This window comes from Myotis yumanensis, unplaced genomic scaffold, assembly GCF_028538775.1.
Source record: "Myotis yumanensis isolate MYYU_CA2020_CCGP unplaced genomic scaffold, mMyoYum1.0.hap1 SCAF_1, whole genome shotgun sequence".
Taxonomy (NCBI): Eukaryota; Metazoa; Chordata; class Mammalia; order Chiroptera; family Vespertilionidae; genus Myotis; species Myotis yumanensis.
The window spans coordinates 114,550,880-114,570,865 of NW_027223752.1; the positions used below are offsets into that span (position 1 = coordinate 114,550,880).

Genomic DNA, 19,986 nt, shown 5'->3' on the forward strand with positions numbered 1-19,986 from the left:
ACACATTAGTCAACAGAGCCAAATATCAACAATACGATAGAAATTTCTTTTGAGAGCCAAATTTTTTATTTTTTATTTTTTATTTTATTTTATTTTTTTAATTAAATTTTTATTGTTCAGATTACATTTGTTCCTCTTCCCGCCCCCCCCATAACTCCCCTCCTTCCAGTTCCCACCCCACCCTCCACCCTCACTCCCCACCCACTGTCCTCATCCATAGGTGCACGATTTTTGTCCAGTCTCTTCCCGAATCTCCCATTCCCCTTTCCCCCCAAGAATAGTCAGTCCATTCCCTTTCTATGTCCCTGATTCATTATAATCACCAGTTCATTCTGTACATCAGATTATTTATTCACTTGATTCTTAGATTCACTTGTTGATAGATGCATGTTTGTTGTTCATAATTTGTATCTTTACCTTTTTCTTCTTCCTCTTCTTAAAGGATACCTTTCAGTATTTCGTATAATACTGGTTTAGTGGTGATGAACTCCTTTAGCTTTTCCTTGTCTGTGAAGCTCTTTATCTGACCTTCACTTCTGAATGATAGCTTTGCTGGATAAAGTAATCTTGGTTGTAGGTTCTTGGTATTCAGCACTTTGAATATTTCTTGCCATTCCCTTCTGGCCTGCAAAGTTTCTGTTGAGAAATCAGCTGACAGTCGTATGGGTATTCCCTTGTAGGTAATTGAGTCTCTTTCTCTTGCTGCTTTTAAGATTCTCTCTTTGTCTTTTGCTCTTGGCATTTTAATTATGATGTGTCTTGGTGTGGTCCTCTTTGGATTCCTTTTGTTTGGGGTTCTCTGCGCTTCTTGGACCTGTAAGTCCATTTCTTTCACCAGGTGGGGGAAGTTTTCTGCCATTATTTCTTGAAATAGGTTTTCAATATCTTGCTGTCTCTCATCTTCTGGCACCCCAATAATTCTGATATTGGTCCGCTTGAAACTGTCCCAGAGGCTCCTTACACTATCTTCACACTTTCAGATTCTTTTTTCATTTTGCTTTTCCAGTTGGGTGTTTTTTGTCAAATCTTTGGTTTGATTCTTGTGCTCCTCTGGTCTGCTATTGGGTATAATATTCTTTATTTCAGTCCGTGTATGCTTACTTTCTAATTTCTTTATCGTAGCATCGAGGGTCTCATTAGTTTTCGTGAGGCTCTGCTCAAGTTTATAGCAAGCCCTCAAAATTGCGATTTTTAGCTCCATATCCTCCATTTCTGTCATGTTTTTTTTTGTCTCCGCATCTTTTATGCTTTCTTGGTGCACCCCCTTGTGGTCTTTGTGCACAGTCTTGTTCTAGCCAAACCTTAATTGTTGTAGTTAACACTAGAGGGATTTGACCACCAGGCCGACTGGCTGTAGGAATCAGCTGTGTGGAAAACTTCAGTCCTCTGGGGAGGCGCTAATCCAGCCTTTGCCTGAGGCGATTGGCAAATGGCTCTGCACAGGGCTTGGGCGGGGCGGGCTCAACAGGGCGGGGGGAGGGAGCAGCTATGGCTGCTCTCAGTCCGTCCCCAGGGGCTCTGCCTCTCTGTCCCAGCAACCGCTGCAAACCTCGGAGGGACCATAGCCAGACAGTCCCGCTTCTCCCGTTTGAGTCTGGGTCGCTAGAGACTCGCCCGGATCTGTAGCCCAGAGTCTGAGACTCACTCCTGATTGAAAACGACAACCGCGCCCTCAGCCACCAGCCCACTTTGCGCACGCACCGCCGCACCACCGTACCTTTAAATTTTCCACACTGCGCCTCCTCTGAGCCTCGTAATGCTGTTGTTTTTCCTTCTAGTTGAAGAGTCTCTCCTCAGCCAGCCTTCCTGTGGTTCTGGTTGATGTCCGTTCTGTCTTTTAGTTGTATTTTTGAAGTGGTTGTTCGAGGCAGCAAACTCCGGTGTTTACCTATGCCGCCATCTTGGTTTCCCTGCGAGAGCCAAATTTTTTAAACTTAAACTATATAGGTAGGTACATTGTTATTAACTTAATTAAGGTACTCCTAAGCTGGCCTTTGCTAAAAACGTCCTCAATCTGATTGAAGTACGTTCGCTGAGGTTGACCCCTTCCAACTCTCCCATCCACACTCGTCTTGTATACTTGTTTTGTCTATCTCCTCTCCGAAAACCAACTTCTGCGCATGGGCCACGAAGTTTCAATCGCACTTTACGTGTGCGCCTGCGCGTAGTATTTTGTGGAAGAGCCACACTCAAGGGGCCAAAGAGCCGCATGTGGCTCGCGAGCCGCGGTTTGCCGACCACTGCCCTAGGAGTTGTATTGATAAACATATTGCTATGAGAGATGTCTGAGATTTTGGTGCCTATGGTTTCTTCTAGGACTTTTATGGTTTCACATCTTACTTTTAAGTCTTTTACCCATTTTGAGTTTATCCTTGTATATGGTATATGTTGGTGATCTAGTTTCATTTTTTTTTGCATATACCTACCCAATTTTCCCAACATCACTTATTGAAGAGACTCTCTTGACTCCATTGTATGCTCTTGCTTCCTTTGTCAAGTATTAATTGAGTGTAATGGCTTGGGTTGATTTCTGGGGTCTCTGTTCCGTTCCATTGATCTATATGCCTCCTCTTGTGCCAGTACCAGGCTGTTGTGATTAGGGTGGCTTTGTAGTATAACTTGATATCTGATATTGTGATTGCTCCAACTTTGTTCTTCTTTCTCAAGATTGCTACAGCTATTCGGGGTCTTTTGGATCCATATAAACTTTTGGAGTATTTGTTCTAGACCTGTGAGATATGCTGTTGGTATTTTAATAGGGATTGCATTGAATCTGTAGATTGCCTTGGGTAGTATGGACATTTAAATGATGTTAATTCTACCAGCTCATGAACACGGAATATTCTTGCACTTGTTTATATCTTCTTCTATCTCGTTTTTCAACTTCCTGTAGTTTTCTGAGAACAGGTCTTTTGCCTCCTTGGTTAAGTTTAGTCCTAAATGTCATAATTTTTTTGTTGCAATTGTAAATGGAAGTGTTTGCTTAGTTTCTCTTGCTGAGAATTTATTATTGGTGTATAAAAAACCATCGATTTTTGGGTGTTAATTTTGTATCCTGCTACATTGCCAAATTCATTTATTAAATCTAGTAGTGTTTTGGTGGAGTCTTTAGGGTTTTCTATGTACAATATGTCATCTTCGAATAATGGGAGTTTTACTTCCTCCTTTCCCATTTGGATGCCTTTTATTTCTTCTTGTCTGATTGCTATGGCTAGGACTTCCAGTATTATCCTATATAATAAAAGGCTAATATGCAAATTGACCAAATGGCAGAATGACCGGTTGCTATGATGCACACTGACCACCAGAGGGCAGATGCTCAACACAGGAGCTTCCCCCTGGTGGTCAGTGCGTTCCCACAGCGGGGGCGCCACTCAGCCAGAAGCCTGGCTCTCCAGTGGGCTCAGAGCTGGTGAGCACAGCCGTGGTGGTGGGAGTCTCTCCCGCCTCTGAGGAAGTGCTAAGGAACAGTGAACCCGTCTTCTGGCTGAGCTGCGTTCCCAGCAGGTGGACATCCCCTAAGGGATCCCAGACTGCAAGAGGGCGAAGGCTGGGCTGAGGGACATACCCCCCCCCCCACCCCAACTGAACAAACGAATGTCGTGTACTGGCCCTCTAGTGTTGAATAAGAATGGTGAAAGCAGACATCCCTGTCTTGTTCCTGTTCTTAGGGGAAATGGTTTTAGTTTTTGCCCATTGAGTATGATATTTGCTGTAGGTTTGTCATATATGGCCTCATCATGTTGAGATATGTGCCCTCTATTTCCACTTTGCTGAGAGTTTTTATCAAAAATGGGTGTTGGATTTTTGTTGAATGCCTTTTCTGAGTCTATTGATATGATCATGTAATTTTTGTCTTTCAGTTTGTTTATGTGATGTATCACGTTTATTGATTTGCGAATATTATACCAGCCTTGCATCCCTGGAATAAATCCCACTTGGTCATGGTGTATGATCTTTTTAATATATTGCTGGATGCAGTTTGCTAATATTTTGTTGAGGATTTTAGCATCTATGTTCATCAGGGATATTGGCCTATAATTTTCTTTCTTTGTAGTGTCTTTATCCAGTTTTGGGATTAGGGTAATGCTGGCCTCATAAAAAGAGCTTGGAAGTGTTCCTTCCTCTTGGATTTTTTGGAATAGCTTGAGGAGTATAGGTGTTAGTTCTTTGAATGTTTGGTAAAATTCCCCTGTGAAGCTATCCAGACCTGGGTTTTTGTTTGCTGGAAGTTTTTTTTTATTACTGCTTCTATTTCAGTTGTTATTGGCCTATTCAGGTTTCCTGATTCTTTCTGATTCAGTTTTGGGAGATTGTATTTTTCTAGGAATTTTTCCATTTCATCCATATTGTCCAGCTTGTTGGCATACAGTTATTCATAGTATTTTCTTACAATCCTTTGTATTTCTGTGGTGTCCATGGTTACTTCTCTACTTTTGTTTCCGATTTTATTTATTTGGGTCCAGTTTCTTTGTTTCTTGATGAGTCTGGCTAACACTTCATCAATTCACACCTCCTTTAGGATGGGGGTCCCCACTGGGGTGCCTGGCCAGCCTGGATGAGGGGCTGATGGCTGTTTTCAGGCTGGCCACACCCCCTTTAGGGTGGGGGTCCCCACTGGGGTGCCTGGCCAGTCTGGGTGAGGGGCTGAGGGCTGTTTTCAGGCTGGCCGTCAACTGAAGCTTTCAAAGAACCAGCTCTTGGTTACATTGATATATATATATAATTTTAGTCTCTATGTCATTTATTTCTGCTCTAATCTTTATTATTTCCTCCCTCCTATTTACTCTGGGTTTTTCTTGTTGTTCTCTTTCTAGTTCTCTAAGTTTTAGGATTAGTTTATTATTAATTTTTATTGTGTTTTTTTTTTGAGGTAGGCTTTTAGTGCTACGAACTTCCCTCTCTGGACTGCTTTTGCTGTCCCAAAGATTTTGGGTTGTTATGTGATCACTTTCATTTGTTTCCAGGAAGTTTTTTTGTTTTGTTTTTTTTTTAAATATATTTTATTGATTTCTTACAGAGAGGAAGGGAGAGGGATAGAGAGTTAGAAACATCGATGAGAGAAAAACATCGATCAGCTGCCTCCTGCACACTCCCTATGGGGTATGTGCCTGCAACCAAGGTACATGCCCTTGACCGGAATCGAACCTGGGACCCTTGAGTCCCCAGGCCGACGCTCTATCCATTGAGCCAAACCAGTTAGGGCTCCAGGAAGTTTTTTATTTCTTTCTTGATCTTGTTGGTAACCCATTCATTGTTTAATAATATGCTATTTAGCCTCCATGTGTTTGAATGTTTTGGGGTATTTTTACTGTAGTTCGTTTCTAATTTCATTCTACTGTGATCTGAGAAGATGCTTCATATGATTTCAATCTTCTTGAACTTGTAGAGACTTGGTTTGTGTCCTAACATGTGGTCTATATTTGTGAATGATCCATGTGCACTTGAGAATAATGTACATTCTGCAGCTTTGGGGTGAAATGTTCTATAAATGTCAGTTAACTCCATCTGATCCAGTGTATCCTTTAGAGTCACTATTTGCTTGTTAATTTTTTGTCTGGAAAATCTATCCAGTGAAGTGAGAGGGGTGTTAATGTCCCCTACTATGACTGTATTGTTGATCTCTCCTTTAAAGTCCTCTGGAAGTTATTTTATATATTAGTTGCTCCTATATTGGGTGCATTATGTTTCCCAGGGTTATATCCTCTTGTTGGATCGATCCCTTTAGTATTATGTAGTGACCTTTGTTGTCTGTTGTGATGGACTTCATTTTGAAGTCTATTTTGTCACATATAAGCATTGCTACCCAACTTTTTTTCTTTTCCATTTGCATGGAAAAGTTTTTTCCATCCCTTCACTCTCATCCTGTGTGAGTCTTTTGTTCTGAGGTGGGTCTCTTGTAGACAGCCTATAGTTGGGTCATGTTTGTATCTATTCAGCTACCCTGTGTCTTTTGATTGGAGCCTTTAATCCATTTACATTTAAGGTTATTATTGACTAGAGGCCCGGTGCACAAAAATTTGTGCACTCGGGGGGGGGGGGGTCCCTCAGCCCGGCTTGTGCCCTCACTCAGTCTGGAACCCCTCAGGGGATGACCACCTGCTGGCTTAGGCCTGCTCCTTGGGGGGATTGGGCCTAAGCTGGCAATCAGACATCCCTCTGGCAGCCCAGCAGCCCTCTAGGGATGTCCACTTGCCAGTGGGGAGCAGACCTAAGCTGCAGTCGGACATCCTTAGTGCTGCTGAGGAGGCGGGAGAGGCTCCCACCACCACCGCTGTACTGGCAGCCATCAGCCTGGCTTGTGGCTGAGCAGAGCTCCCCCATGTGGGAGCGCACTGACCACCAGAGGGCAGCTCCTGCATTGAGCGTCTGCCCCCTGGTGGTCAGTGTGTGTCATAGTGACCAGTCATTCCCAGTCTTTCTGCTGTTAGGGTCAGTTTGCATATTACCCTTTTACTATATAGGATAGAGGCCTGGTGCATGGGTGGGGGCCAGCTGGTTTGCCCTGAAGGGTGTCCCGGATCAGGGTGGGGGTCCCGCTTGGGTGCCTGGCCAGCCTGGGTGAGGGGCTGATGGCTGTTTGCAGCTGGTCACACCTCCTTTAGGATGGGGGTCCCCACTGGGGTGCCTGGCCAGCCTGGATGAGGGGCTGATGGCTGTTTTCAGGCTGGCCACACCCCCTTTAGGGTGGGGGTCCCCACTGGGGTGCCTGGCCAGTCTGGGTGAGGGGCTGAGGGCTTTTTTCAGGCTGGCCGTCAACTGAAGCTTTCAGCCTCTCCTTTTTTTCTTTTTTTTTAATTCTGGGATTTATTTACTGTCTATAATTGAAACTTTGTTGCCATCACTGGCGCTCCCAGCTCTGAGGCCATGGCTGGCTGAAAGCAGGTATCTGGGGTTTGTTTGGCTTCTATAATTGAAACTTTGTTGCCGTCCTGCTAGCTCCAGCTCTGAGGCCGAGGCCTGCTGAAAGCAGGTATCTGGGGTTTGTTTAGCTTCTATAATTGAAACTTTGTTGCTTTCGGAGCTGTTGCTTTTGGAGCTTAGAGCCGGGTGGCGGCAGGCAGGGAACCTTGGCTTCCTCCATCACTGGAGCAAGCAAACCTCCTGCTCACTTCAGCTGCATGGCTGCTGGCCGCTATCTTTGTTGGTAGTTAATTTGCATATCTCGCTGATTAGCCAATGGGAAGCATAGCGGAGGTACGGTTAATTACCCTTTTTGTCTTTTATTAGATAGGATAGGTACTTACTTATTGCCATTTTAATTCTGTATGCCTAGGTTTCTCTCTCTATTTCTTCTCATCACAGCAGTCCCTTTAGCATTTTGTGTAATGCTGGGTTGGTGGTGATGTACTCCTTTAGTCCTTTTTTGGTCTTGGAAGCTCTTTATTTGACCGTCTATTTTTAATGATAGCCTTGCTGGATATAGTAAACTTGGTCTCAGATCCTTGCTTTCCATTATCTCGAGTACTTTCATTCCATTCCCTTCTGGCCTGTAGAGTTTCTGATGAGAAATCAGGTGTCAGCCTTATGGAAGCTCTTTTGTAAGTAATAGTTTGCCTTTTCTCTTGGTGCCTTTAAGATTCTGTCTTTGTCTTTAATTTTTGGCATTTTAATTATGATATGTCTGGGTGTGGGTCTGTTTGGGTTCTTCTTACTTTTAACTCTCTGTGCCTCCTGAACTTGTGTGACCTTTCCCTTTACTAGGTTAGGGAAGTTTTCTACACTTATTTCTTCAAACACATTCTCTATTCCTTTCTCCCTTTTTGCCTCTTCTGACACACCTGTTATGTGAATATTGTTAGGTTTCATGTTGTCCCACAGCTCCCTTAAGCTGTCCTCCTGTTCTTTTAATTATTTTTTTCTTTTTGGTTCTCTGGTTGAGTGATTTTTTCAACTCTGTCTTCTAATTCACTGATTTGACCCTCAGCTTCCCCTAATCTGCTGTGTATTCCTTCCAATGTGTGTGGGTTTTTTTTTAAGTTTTATAAGATTGTTTTTAGAAGTGAAAATTTATTTTTTTTCAAGAAAAAATATTTTAAATATAAAAACCAAACATGGCCCTAACCGGTTTGGCTCAGTGGATAGAGCGTCGGCCTGCGGACTGAAAGGTCCCAGGTTCAATCCCGGTCAAGGGCATGTACCTTGGTTGTGGACACATGCCCAGTAGGGGTTGTGCAGGAGGCAGCTGATCGATGTTTCTCAATAAAATACATATTTAAAAAACAAAAAAATATATAAAAACAAACAAACAAACAAAACCAGTGTGTTCTATTTGTGCTATGTCATTTTTTATTTCTGTTTTTATAGTTACTATATCTTTTCTCATGCTGTTGAGCATCTTTACCATCATTATTCTGAACTCTATATCAAATAAATTTCTTATCTCCATTTCATTTATCTTTTCTGGAGAATTCTCTTGTTCTTTCATTTGTGGGTTGTTTCTTTGTCTCCTCATTTTGGCTGCCTGTTTGGGTTTGTGACTCTGTATTAGGTAGATCTGCTACCCCTCTCATTCTCTAGTGCAGGACAGTGTCAAACGCTGTTTCTAGCTAATTAGATCAGGCAAAGACTCAATGCTTCCAGAGACCCCTCTGCCTACAGCCTGATAGGATTCTGTCTTGAATAGCCCTCAGGCAGTTGTCCACAGGTGTGGTGAGAGTTTTTTCAAGGGGTGGCGGCAATTGCTTCTGCCTGGAGGCTAATTGTTATTCTCAGTCTGTTAATGGGCCTCAGAAACACTCTGGGGCAAGGTGTTTTCCAATAGGGTTGTTCAGCTGTCTTCCCCCCAGGCAACGCTGCCTGTGTAGCAAATGTCTGCGAGAGTTTCCTTAAAAAAAAAAAAAAAAAAGATTTTAAGAGAGAGAAGAGGAGAGGGAGAGAGAAACATCAATAAGAAGGAAACATTGATCAGCTGCCTCCTGCACGCCTCCTTCCAGGGATGGAGCCCGTAACCTGGGCATGTGCCCTGACTGTGAATCAAACCGGCAACCTTTTGGTGCATGGGATGATGCTCAACCTACTTAGCCACACTGGCCAGGGCCCAGCACCATTTGCTGAAGAGACCATTCTTTCCTCATTGAGTGGTCTTGGCACCTTGTGAAAACCAGTTGATGGTAGATGTGGGGGTTTGTTTCTGGGCTCTTATTTCTATTCCATCAACCTCTATATTGTATATGTCTGTCCTCATGCCAGTACCACACTGTTTTGTTAACTGCAGCTTGGTAGTAAGTTTTTAACTCATGAAGTGTGAGGATATTTCCTTTTATAGATGAAAAAGCTGGAGCTCAGGAAGGAGACATGTTCGCAGGCAGAGGAGCCTGTCCCTGTGCCCCAGTGGGAGGAGCTGAGGTGATAGGATGAATGCAGTTCGTTGGCCAGTAGTTCTCTTTTTCAGAGGGTGGGCCGTCGGGAATGATCAGCCATACTTTCCATATCCCCCCAAGCCCCCAAAACAGCAGGTAAAGTGCTGCTCCTGACTGAGGTCAGCAGCCACATCCCTTCCAGATCTCACATGGCCCAAAGATTCCATGTGGGCAGTGGAGAAAAGCCCCTCATAGGACCTCTGGGGCCCACTTCTACTATACCCTCTCACCTCCTCTTCCCTTTGTAGTGGTTGGATTGCAGCCCTGTCTACGCTGAAGCAAGACTTGGCTGTGTCGATCATCATGATGGTGGTAGCTGGCTTCTTCACACTCTGTGCTGTGCTCTCACTCTTCCTTCTAAAGCGGGTGAGTGGTGGGTGCCGGGCCAACAGCTAACCTGAGGAAGCAGGCTCCTCTCTCCAGCCTTGCCATGGGGGTGTTCATCACTACAGCAGTTGGGACTCCTATGTCCCCAAACGTCCAGTGGCTTTCTCCAAGGCTCTGGTGGGAGGTCAGGCAGGCATGGGTTCCTTGTGGGCCTACAGGACAGGCTTCTCTTACCACAGCCTTTTTCCCCAGGTGCATTCTCTGTACCGCCGGACTGGGGCCAGCTTCCAGCAAGCTCAAGAGGAATTTTCCCAGGGCATCTTCAGCAACAGGACCTTCCGCAGCGCTGCCTCATCTGCTGCCCGAGGAGCCTTCCAAGGGAATTAGTCCTGACTCTCTTCCCTGTGCCCCAGCCATTTTTCCTGCCTGCCTTCTGAGCTGCACTTTCCGTGGGTGCCTTAAGCAGTGCTATGGCCAGCACAAACCTGGAGAGGGTCTTGCTGTGGCTCTTCCTCCTTCCTCAGCAACCAGCTTTCCCTTCCACCCAAGGGAAGGGGAGGGAGGGACAGGAACTTTTTTTACATAAGAGAAAGGGGGAAAAAAAGTTTTTTCTTCTCTGGTGGTGGTTTGGTAGGATTCTTTTGTCCCTCTGAAGCAGTGGGACTGAAGTTCTCTTTTCCCTACACACACACACACATGCACATGTGTACACACTTGGGATCACTAGCCAACCTGGGCCCACCCAGCTGGTGTTGTATTTCTGCCAGGGTCCTGGGCCTCCACTCATCCCCTAGAAACCTGGCCTGAATCTGGCTTCACAGCCCCAGCCTGTGGCTTCCATAGTCCTGCCCTCCCTTCCTGCTGGGCTGGGATGACCTCCCAAGGGCTCCCCTTTAGATGAGCTATGGCCTGGGCTGGTGGACAGCTCTGTTCCCCCAGATCACTCTGATTAGGTCTCTGGGCTCCCAGAATCTCTGGCCGGTTCCTCAGCCTCTTCTCTGCTTCATGTCTCTCACAAACAGATTCATAGCCCTATCGGCCCCCTGCACCTTGCAGCTGTGGGCAGCACCCTGTGCCATCTGGGGCCCTCCCTGAGCCCTCCCCTCCTTAGACTTACTGAATGTGCATTGGGGTTGGTTGGGATTTGGGGATGGGCAGGAACAGAGGACAACCTGTGTTGTCCTGCCCAGCCTTTAACAATCTTCTAGGAGGAGTGTGTGTGACTGTCCTGGTGTGGGTTGTTTGTCCGTTTGTTTTGATTTCCTCTTCTCCTGGGGGACAGCTGTGCTCTGCCTTGGCCTCACATTCTAACCATTTGTTCCCACATCAGCAATATCTAGCTTGTATGACTCTTAGGAAGGGCAGGTCGAATCAGTTCAGAACTGAATCCTTCAGACTGGTCTCATGAGCCAGGGTTCCACACTCATCCTCCAGGGTTCTCCCATACCTCGAGTAGGAGTAGAGTCTAGGTCACCTTCCACTGGTCCTAGGGATTCCCCAGGAAGCGTGTCACTGTGATGAGCACCTAGGAGTCCACCATTAACACCTGCACCCTGCCCTGCTGTGGACTGAGGGAACTTCTCAAAAAGCAGGCCAATCCAGAGGCAGCCCTGTCAATAGCCCACTCCACTCCAGAGCCACTGAATGATGATTTAATGACAGTGACCAAGGTTTTGTAAATTTCTGGTACTTTTTTTCTCCATGTACAAATGTATATGTTGTTTCAATTTTGTGCTTAAATAAAGACATTTTCAGACAACACTGGTTCTAATGTCTGCTGGACTTGGATGGATGTGCATGGCCCCCAGGAGTAGTGGCTGAAGTGCTCTATCTGTAGGTGTGAGGGGTCAGTCAACATGCTGCCTGTGCTAGGGGCAGGGGCCTGACAAAGAAGAACTACTAAGTAGGCTGAGGGGCAGGGACCATGGGAGAGAAAAATTGCTAATTATCTCGCCAGAAAAGCAATGTGTTATGATTGAACCCAGCCAGGTGTGACCCTGCTTGTAAATTTTATGTAAACTTTTTACCCTGCCAGTACCAGGAACAGCTAATGAACCGCTTTGCAGTTTGTTTTTTCTTTTTTTAAAAAATACTTTGAAGTCTTTGCAGATAAAAGGTCTTGCTGTACTCTCGGACGGCACTGCAAGCTGTGGGACTCTTACGAGAGGGACACAGCTGGTAGTCAGCTGGCCAGCTTAATAAAGGCTCTTAAAATTTAAATTCTGAGTCGGTGGTCTATCTCGCTGAGCCAACCCATAACACTGCCCTCCCCTGTCTCTGGCTGGTCTGTGACAGGCTAAGCCTCTCACCCCTGGGGGAAAGTCCCTTCCTGAGATAACTATTGGCCTCTTCCATTATACTTTTTAAAATTTTTTTAAAAAATATTCTCACAGATTTTATTGATTTGAGAGAGAGAGAAACAGATTTGTTGTTCCACTTAGGTGTTCATTGGTTGATTCTTGTATGTGCCCTGACTGGGGATGTCTGCAACCTTGGCACATGTCCCAGTAATTCCACTTTCAGAGCTGCTGGTCTTGGGAGGAGGGGCCTCTTTGAATCCCCTGCCCCCCCTCACCCTTCTTGATCCTCTCGTGGGCGATCTCTAAGATCGTAACGGAGCCCAAATGGGATTCCTGATGACCTCGTGTGCTGGTCTCTAGTTCCTCCCTTTGGCCCGAGGGGGCCTCAGCATCCTCACGTGGATCTTGCGGATCATGTGATTTCTAGTGCTGACGGCGGCCGAGGAGGGGCAGCACTCAACCGAGCCGCGCAGTAAGCAGCGGGAGGAAGAGTCTCTAGGACCCGGGAGCCTGGCCCCGCCCCTCCGGGTGCACTTCCGGCGGCAGCGAGGAGTCGGGCAGTTGCTGCGCGCGCTCTTCCGCTCTCCGCGCTGGACTCCGGCCCGGAACCCGCCCCGGGAAGCAGGAAGCGCCCGGTGGCTGGCGCGGGGTGGTCAGGATGGCGGGGTCCAGCTGGGGTCCCCCGCGGCTGGATGGCTTCATTCTCACAGAGCGCCTGGGCAGTGGCACGTACGCCACGGTGTACAAGGCCTACGCCAAGGTGGGGGCGAGGCGCAGCCGGAATCGGGCTTGAGAACCTCTGAGCGCCGGGCCGCGTGCCCGCCAGACCCTGAGCGAGCCCAGGCGGGTGGCAGGCTGGGAACCCAGGGAGGTTAGGGCCTGAGAGCAGTTAGGTATCGCGGCCAGACTTGTCCCGATCTGGTGTTCGGTGGACGAGGTGGGAGCTGACTGCCCCCCATAGGTCTTAAAAACAAACACGTACACACAAACACATACCCACACCTGTGTTTTGTTTGGAGATGCAGGTGGAGACCTGGAGGGAGCCTCGTGTCAGTGTCTTAAGAATGGGCTCAAATGTATTCATTGGTTGATTCTTGTATGTGCCCTGACTGGGAGGACACCTGGTGGGCTGGGAGGAGTCTTGGACAGGGTTCTGGAAGGCTGGACCCACTTAGGAAGCAATCTGGGCAGTTCTAGAACATGGAATGAAGGACATGCCTTAGTGGGAGCTCTCTAGAAGGGCTCATGGGACTAAGGGAAGAGAGGGTTTAAGAACACCAGGCTGGGTGGGGAGGCCAGAATCCCATAATCGGGTTCTCATTAGCCTGAGAAGGGGAAGGTTGGATGCTGGTGTGAGTGGGTAAGCCCAGTGAGGGGGAGAAGGGTAGAGGGAATCAGAGCCTTTCTGGCCAGGCATGGGCCCTGGCTTGCTCAAGGTAGAGCCCTCAAATCTCCTGCCTCCGTAGAAGGACACTCGAGAGGTGGTAGCCATAAAATGTGTGGCCAAGAAGAGCCTGAACAAGGCATCCGTGGAAAACCTCCTGACAGAGATTGAAATCCTCAAGGGCATTCGACACCCCCACATCGTCCAGCTGAAAGACTTCCAGGTGCGGGCCTGTGGTTCAGCCACCCGCAAAGGAGACTGGAGAAGAGACACTCCCTTCAAGTTGCCTTTTTGCCTCTAACCACAGTGGGACAGTGACAACATCTACCTCATCATGGAGTTCTGTGCAGGAGGTGACCTGTCTCGCTTCATCCATACCCGCAGGATTCTGCCTGAGAAGGTGGCTCGTGTCTTCATGCAGCAGATGGGTAAGAACCTCTGATCCCAGATTTCCCATGGTCTCTGTCCTCCCTCTGCACCCGACCCAGGCTCGGAGCCGCTGCGCTCTTAGCAGTTGCCTCCTTTCCCAGCTCAGATTTATAGGCCCTGTCTTTGCCATGTGCCCATCCCTAGCTTAAGGCTGTTACTAGAGAAAGGTAGGAGCCTTAAGCTGTAAGAAGTCCAGATTTTCTACATGCAGAAGATAATAGAAAGACCTTGTAGGACACATCAGTGCCCACTGGGTTGTATCTAAGTGCTTTGCCAAAAGAAAGAGCAAAAGTCGAAAGGGCTGGGGCACCCAGGGAGGCTTCTAGGAGGAGAGGAGATTTGCAGAGGGGCCCAAGGGAGGAAAGATGGCACTGGGGGTGGGAGTGGGGGGTTCTTAGAAGTGGCAGGAACCTGGTACTTTTATGTAAAGCATTCAGAAGGCCAGAACTGGGGTCATGCAGGCTTGAAGAAGCAGATGTAAGTCAGGGAAGGCGAGAGGCAGGTGGGAGATGGGTCCCTCTGACCTGTTTCTCTGCATGTGTCCTGTTCCCCAGCTAGTGCCCTGCAGTTTCTGCACGCACGAAACATATCTCACCTGGATCTGAAGCCACAGAACATTCTGCTGAGCTCCTTGGAGAAGCCCCACCTTAAACTGGCAGGTGTGAGTCTGGAACAGCAGGGGAAAGCTGGGCCTGGGTCTCCACAACAATCTGTGAGCTGTTCTGGGTCCTTAGAACTGAATGGAGCTTCAGGGTTTGGAGGGTGGGTGTGCACTCAGTGGCCCTGGTTCTTGTGGCGCCCTCTATCGAGTCATCCAACAGCAACAGGTTGGGAGATCCAGAAATGGGCCCCATCATCAAAAGGTAGGGCCTTTCTCAGCCATCCACATTGGATTCCAGCAGTGTAATGCTTGGGATCAGGGCCAGGACTTGGTGGGTCACCAGAATTGAAGCTCAAGCTGTAACTCAACCTGCAGCAGTGTTGGAGGCAGTTAGGTGGGGGAGGGGTGGTTGTGGTCCCTGATAGGATTTGGAAAAGAATTTGCTTGAGGCTAGAGAGGGTATAACCTGAGCTTGGTGGGACAGTGAGCCATTATCTTCATAGCTGATGTGAGCAGGGTGGGCTTCCTGGACAAGTACCTGAGGGGGGCTGTGTGTGATGGGTAGGACTTATGCCCCCACTGAAAGATGCAGGAGGGTGTTGGAGGTTAATAGTTAGCTAAGACTGGGAAGTAGGATTGATCCTGGTGAATCTGGAAGGTGGGGAGGAGTCCTGTGCTGGAGCTCAGGGTAAGGCTTCAAAGGCCAAGAGCAGAGGCAGCTGGAATTTGAGCCCTGCTGCCTGGCCTCTTGCCTGCAGACTTCGGCTTCTCGCAGCACATGTCCCCGTGGGACGAGAAGCATGTGCTCCGCGGCTCCCCTCTCTACATGGCCCCCGAGATGGTGTGTCAGCGGCAGTACGATGCCCGTGTGGACCTCTGGTCCGTGGGGGTCATTCTGTATGGTGAGAGCTCTGTCCCCTGCCCCTACCCTCTGAGGCCTGCACTGTGTGTCCTCAGGCATGCCCTCCCTGGCCACTCCTGAAGGGCTTTAATGAGAAGGCTGACTTTAATGGCCCTGAGCCCCTGCTCTGGGGGTTATCAGGCCCTCCCAGGAGTGGGCCAGGCCAGGCTGCACCCTGTCCCTCCCAGCTTGCCCTCTGCCTCCCTCCACAGAAGCCCTCTTCGGGCAGCCCCCCTTTGCCTCCAGGTCGTTCACAGAGCTGGAAGAGAAGATCCGGAGTAATCGGGTTATCGAGGTGGGTCCTGCAAGGCCTCAGCAACCTGTTGTGGGACAGAGGGAAGCAGAGCCCTCAGGTTGGAGACCTCACTATCCCTGCATGGACTGGGGTGTGGGCTCTAGGTACCTTGTGGTGCTGGGCGTGCTTGAAGCTCCATTCAGTTCTAGGGACCTAGATCAGCCCACAGATTGTGTAGACCCAGGCCCAGTCTTCCCAAAAGCATCAGCCTGGGAGGGGAGAACCCGAATTAGGATTCTACGACAGCTCAGGGCTCCAGGGAGGGCGTGGGCAGGAGCCTGGGCAGGAGGCTTGGCTCTCTACTGCCTTCATCACCCAGACGTGTCACTGTTCCTCTTGGCTCTCAGATTCTCCACCTGTCAGACATGTACCTCTGGGACATACCAGGACAGGGTTGGGGAGGTTCTGGAACCCAGTGTGACCTGTCCCCCACCCTCCCCTCAGCTTCCCCTTCGGCCCCAGCTCTCCCCAGACTGCCAGGACCTGCTGCGGCGGCTCCTAGAGCGGGACCCTGGTCGTCGCATCTCCTTCCAGGACTTCTTTGCCCACCCCTGGGTGGATCTGGACCACATGCCCAGTGAGGAGAGCCTGGCACGAGCAGTGAGCAGGCCACTAGGGATGGGCTGGGGTGAAGGCAGGTTGGGGGTCTCATCTACACTTTTTGGTGGTAAACAGGGGGCTTGCCCCCAGGGGGACGAGGGTGGGCTCAGGGGACCTGCTGTTCCCACTTTATGGTGAGCAGAGGGGTGGGCATGACTCCCTGATCTGCCCATCCTCCAGACTATCCTGGTGGTGCAGGCTGTGAAGAAGGACCAGGAGGGGGATGCTGCGGCTGCCTTATCGCTCTACTGCAAGGCTCTGGACTTCTTTGTGCCTGCCCTGCACTGTAAGTGCATAGAGCTCTGGGTGTAGCAGGGGTGGGTGGCCATAGCTGCTGTGGATGGATTCCAGAAGCACGTCCCCATTCATAATTTTATGGGAGACAAGGCAGAGGATAAATCTAGAACTTAGTGCTTTTGAGGATTCTAGAGGGTTTGGTGTGTGGCAGGGCCCTCGTATAAACCACCACTGTTTGCAGACGAAGTGGATGCACAGCGGAAGGAGGCAATTAAGGCAAAGGTGGGTGAGCACGTCCCCTGGAGGAAACTGATGAGGGCTTCTGGGGCTGCCTGAGACTGGCTCTCTTAGCACCGGGACTTCCTGTCCTGGGAAGGGGTCAGGCCAGGCCCTGACATTTCAGCTTGAGACAGTCACTGAGGACCTAGAGCAGTGATGGCGAACCTTTTGAGCTCGGCGTGTCAGCATTTTGAAAAACCCTAACTTAACTCTGGTGCCGTGTCACATATAGAAATTTTTTGATATTTGCAACCATAGTAAAACAAGATTTATATCTTTGATACTTATTTTATATATTTAAATGCCACTTAACAAAGAAAAATCAACCAAAAAAATGAGTTCGCGTGTCACCGGTTCGCCATCACTGACCTAGAGGGAGAACTTGCATGTGGATGCTGGCGAGGGAGGCAGGGTGGGACAGCCCCTCAACAGCCCCTCCTCCTCAGCCCCTCGTGCTCCTGCAGGTGCGACAGTACGTTTCCCGGGCTGAGGAGCTCAAGGCCATTGTGTCCTCCTCCAATCAGGCCCTGCTGAGACAGGGGGCCTCTGCCCAAGACCTGCTCAGAGGTAGGCCCAGCTCCTGACTGACCACCAGGCCCCCAGGCAGATTGGGGTCAGCTCCCTGAGATGAGAAAAGCTGCTCCCCTCACCCTGAGCCTTTGCCCTTCATCCCAGAGATGGCTCGGGACAAGCCACGCCTCCTGGCTGCTCTGGAAGTGGCTTCAGCTGCTGTGGCCAAGGTTTGTACCCAGTGGGAGGGGTCCAGGTGGGGCAGGGAGGAATCGAGATCATGACCCTAAATGACTGGTGTCTCTGTGGCTGCAGGAGGAGGAAGCTGGTGGAGAGCAGGACGCCCTGGACCTGTACCAGCACAGCCTGGGGGAGCTGCTGCTGCTGCTGGCAGGTGAGGCCCTCACCACCACACTCCCTGACTCCCTGCTGCCCTGCCCTTAGCACGCACCCTCCCTCTTTTTGCAGGGGAGCCCCCAGGCCGGAGGCGGGAACTGCTTCACACTGAGGTGCCCACCGGGGTTGGGTGGGTTGTGGGGGGCTTCATCTTCCCCTTTGACCCTCCTTCCATCTGGGAGGACCTTCTTGGGTTCCCTCGGGGTGTTTCAAGTCTGGGAGTCAGACCTTACAGACCTGATAGGTTGTTGGCCACATGCGGTTCATAGGGGCTAGGAGCTCAGGTCAGGCAGTGGGACGGGCAGGATCAGGGGACCCAGCAACAGAAAACAGCACTTCAGTCAGGAAGGCTTTCTGGAGGAGGGAGCAGATAAAGGACACAGAATGCAGTTGTTCTGGGGCAGGGGGTTCTAGAGAGCAGCAGGAGTGAGGAGGGTCTCACTCTGAGGGCCCCACCCCCAGCCCCATGGGCACGTATGTCTTCCCTTGGCAGGTTCAGAACCTCATGGCTCGAGCTGAATACCTGAAAGAGCAAGTCAAGGTGAGCACATGGGAGGTCCCATTGGGGCAAGGCTGTGTGGTTTCTGCTCCTCTGCTTGTAGCTCTCTGCCTCCCCCTTTCCCCCATGTGTCTCCCTTTCCGGGTTCCATCTGCAGGCCTCTCCACTGCTGTCTCTGTCTTTCACTCCCAGTTGCCCTGGGACTGTTGATGTGGCTCCTTTGCCTGCCCCTGGCTGCCTGTCACCTCGGTGCCACCTTTTTGTTCCACAGATGAGGGAGTCTCACTGGGAAGCCGAGACCTTGGACAAGGAGGGGCTGTTGGAGTCTGTTCGGACCTGTGAGTCCTGCCTAGGGTCCTACCCTCTGCCCCAGGAGGAGTGAAGGCCAAGGGCAGCCCTGGATTCTGCCTTGTTTGCCAGAGACCTGACACTGACCCTTCTCCCTTACCCCTCCACAGCTTGCACCCTGCAGTGACCACAGAAAGATGACTGCACAGACCATGGGCCACCTGAAGTTGGGGGACACACCTAGGCTGCTGCCCGGAATTCTGTGGCCCTCTGCAGTCTGGCGGGGTAGCCTTCCTGGATGGGCAACCCTGTGAGCACTGCGTCCCAGGGTCCCTAACACCCTCAGGATGCCCTCCACCCCACAAAGGCTCTGATGGCCCAGCCCTTTATGGGCTGGGAGCACTGGGTCTGGCCCCAGGGGAGGGAGCAGGCCTCTGGGAGAAGTGTCTCATGTGACTATGGTTAACTGGTGACTGCTGGACCCTGAGCCTGTCAATTTAGGGCATGAAGGCTCAGATGTAGCCTGTGCCCACCCCTTTCCTTCCTGGGAGCCCTTATTTCAACTCGCCTCTGTCCTCGCAGTGGACCAGGGCGCTCAGGGACCACCCCCCCATGGTCTGCACTCAGCCCCACAGAACACCAGTCATCTTGGAAGCTGATGTCTGTCCACCCTGTCTCAGTATTTTAAGTTAATCCTGCAAGCCATGAAAAGAATATATTTCGAAGGATGGGGCAAATTGAAGAAACTCATGCCTGTTCCTGCCCTGCCCCAGAGGGTCTGTGGGGAGGTCCTTCATCCTCACCCCTCCAGCCTTCATCTCCCTTTAGGGAGCACCCCTTGTTTTCTGCAGAGCTGGTCCTGGCCTGGAACAGGGAGGCGTGGGGCCTGCCCGACTCCTCAGGTTTTGGAGACCCACTAGCCCAGGAGACATTTCAGGACTGACATGGCTGCCACCCCGCCTGTGCCCTGGGCAAGCACCTTTCCTTTTCTGGGCCTGGGTCTTCCCAGCTCCATTGGTGTTGCTGTTATCTCCTAACACCCTCTCCCCATGTGGGCTTTTAGGAGTATCAAGTGACTTCCATCTGGAGAACAATGTATATACCTGGGGTTACTTGGGGACTTGTTTTTAAAACTGGCTGTTGGTCATTTCTAACCTTTCCACCCTTCAGTGCCTCCTGGGGCAAGGGTCGTCTTTTCTGCTCTATCAGAGGCCATTATGAAGTGTATCATTTATTGTTTCCTTATTAAATTATTTTTTGAACTTGTGATTCTTTTCTTGCCCTGGAAGAAGAGAAGGAGTAGGTCAAGGCAGGCAGCCCCTTTTCCTAGGCTAGTGCTATAGGGACTCCAGGAATAACAGGGTAACCTGAGAGAGGGCTGGGGGAGGCCACAGGGTGGTGGGGGAGTGAGAGCCACATTGCCTTCTGCCCTCAGGCCCCAGGAGAGTCAGGCTGACCGGCTGCTGTTCCTGCCCGCCACCTAAGGGACTAGTGGGAAGGGGACAGGCACAGGCCTTGGTGCCAGGCAATGCCCTTCCTCTGTGCACCCGGAGAAGGGTGGACTCCATGGCAGGAGCA

At 49.9% G+C, this 19,986-nt stretch overlaps 2 protein-coding genes across 11 annotated transcripts in view; both read left to right on the plus strand.

Moving 5' to 3' along the window:
• SCAMP2 (secretory carrier membrane protein 2) overlaps positions 1–11,448 on the plus strand; it is a 36,087-nt gene extending 24,639 nt beyond the window's left edge. For both annotated transcript variants that reach the window (XM_070430168.1, XM_070430171.1), the window contains exons 8-9: positions 9,611–9,728; positions 9,942–11,448. In XM_070430168.1, the coding sequence (XP_070286269.1) occupies positions 9,611–9,728; positions 9,942–10,076 (253 nt within the window). In that variant the 3' untranslated portion in view covers positions 10,077–11,448. The remainder of the gene's footprint in view (positions 1–9,610; positions 9,729–9,941) is intronic.
• Positions 11,449–12,528: 1,080 nt separating this feature from the next.
• On the plus strand, positions 12,529–19,670 carry ULK3 (unc-51 like kinase 3). 9 transcript variants are annotated; one of them, XM_070430228.1, is made up of 16 exons: positions 12,529–12,749; positions 13,456–13,596; positions 13,681–13,801; positions 14,357–14,463; positions 15,162–15,305; positions 15,534–15,599; positions 16,044–16,199; positions 16,380–16,485; positions 16,678–16,718; positions 17,180–17,282; positions 17,391–17,455; positions 17,541–17,619; positions 17,694–17,734; positions 18,115–18,162; positions 18,392–18,458; positions 18,579–19,670. In XM_070430228.1, the coding sequence occupies exons 1-16, from the start codon at positions 12,648–12,650 to the stop codon at positions 18,593–18,595; spliced, it is 1,404 nt and encodes a 467-aa protein (XP_070286329.1). In that variant the 5' UTR covers positions 12,529–12,647; the 3' UTR covers positions 18,596–19,670. The 9 variants fall into 9 exon arrangements, 8 of the variants coding, with proteins under 8 accessions (XP_070286329.1, XP_070286319.1, XP_070286343.1 ...); XM_070430218.1 differs by having other exon boundaries at positions 14,357–14,461; positions 15,517–15,599; XM_070430242.1 differs by having other exon boundaries at positions 14,357–14,461; positions 15,517–15,599; positions 16,134–16,199.
• Positions 19,671–19,986: the final 316 nt, after the last annotated feature.

Coding starts and splice junctions, on each gene's coding strand:
- ULK3 (XM_070430178.1), top strand. CDS start 12,648: ATGGCGGGGTCCAGCTGGGGTCCCCCGCGGCTGGATGGCTTCATTCTC. Junction 17,283..17,390: donor TGCCCAAGACCTGCTCAGAG/GTAGGCCCAGCT, acceptor CCTTCATCCCAG/AGATGGCTCGGGACAAGCCA. Junction 18,163..18,391: donor ACCTGAAAGAGCAAGTCAAG/GTGAGCACATGG, acceptor TTTGTTCCACAG/ATGAGGGAGTCTCACTGGGA.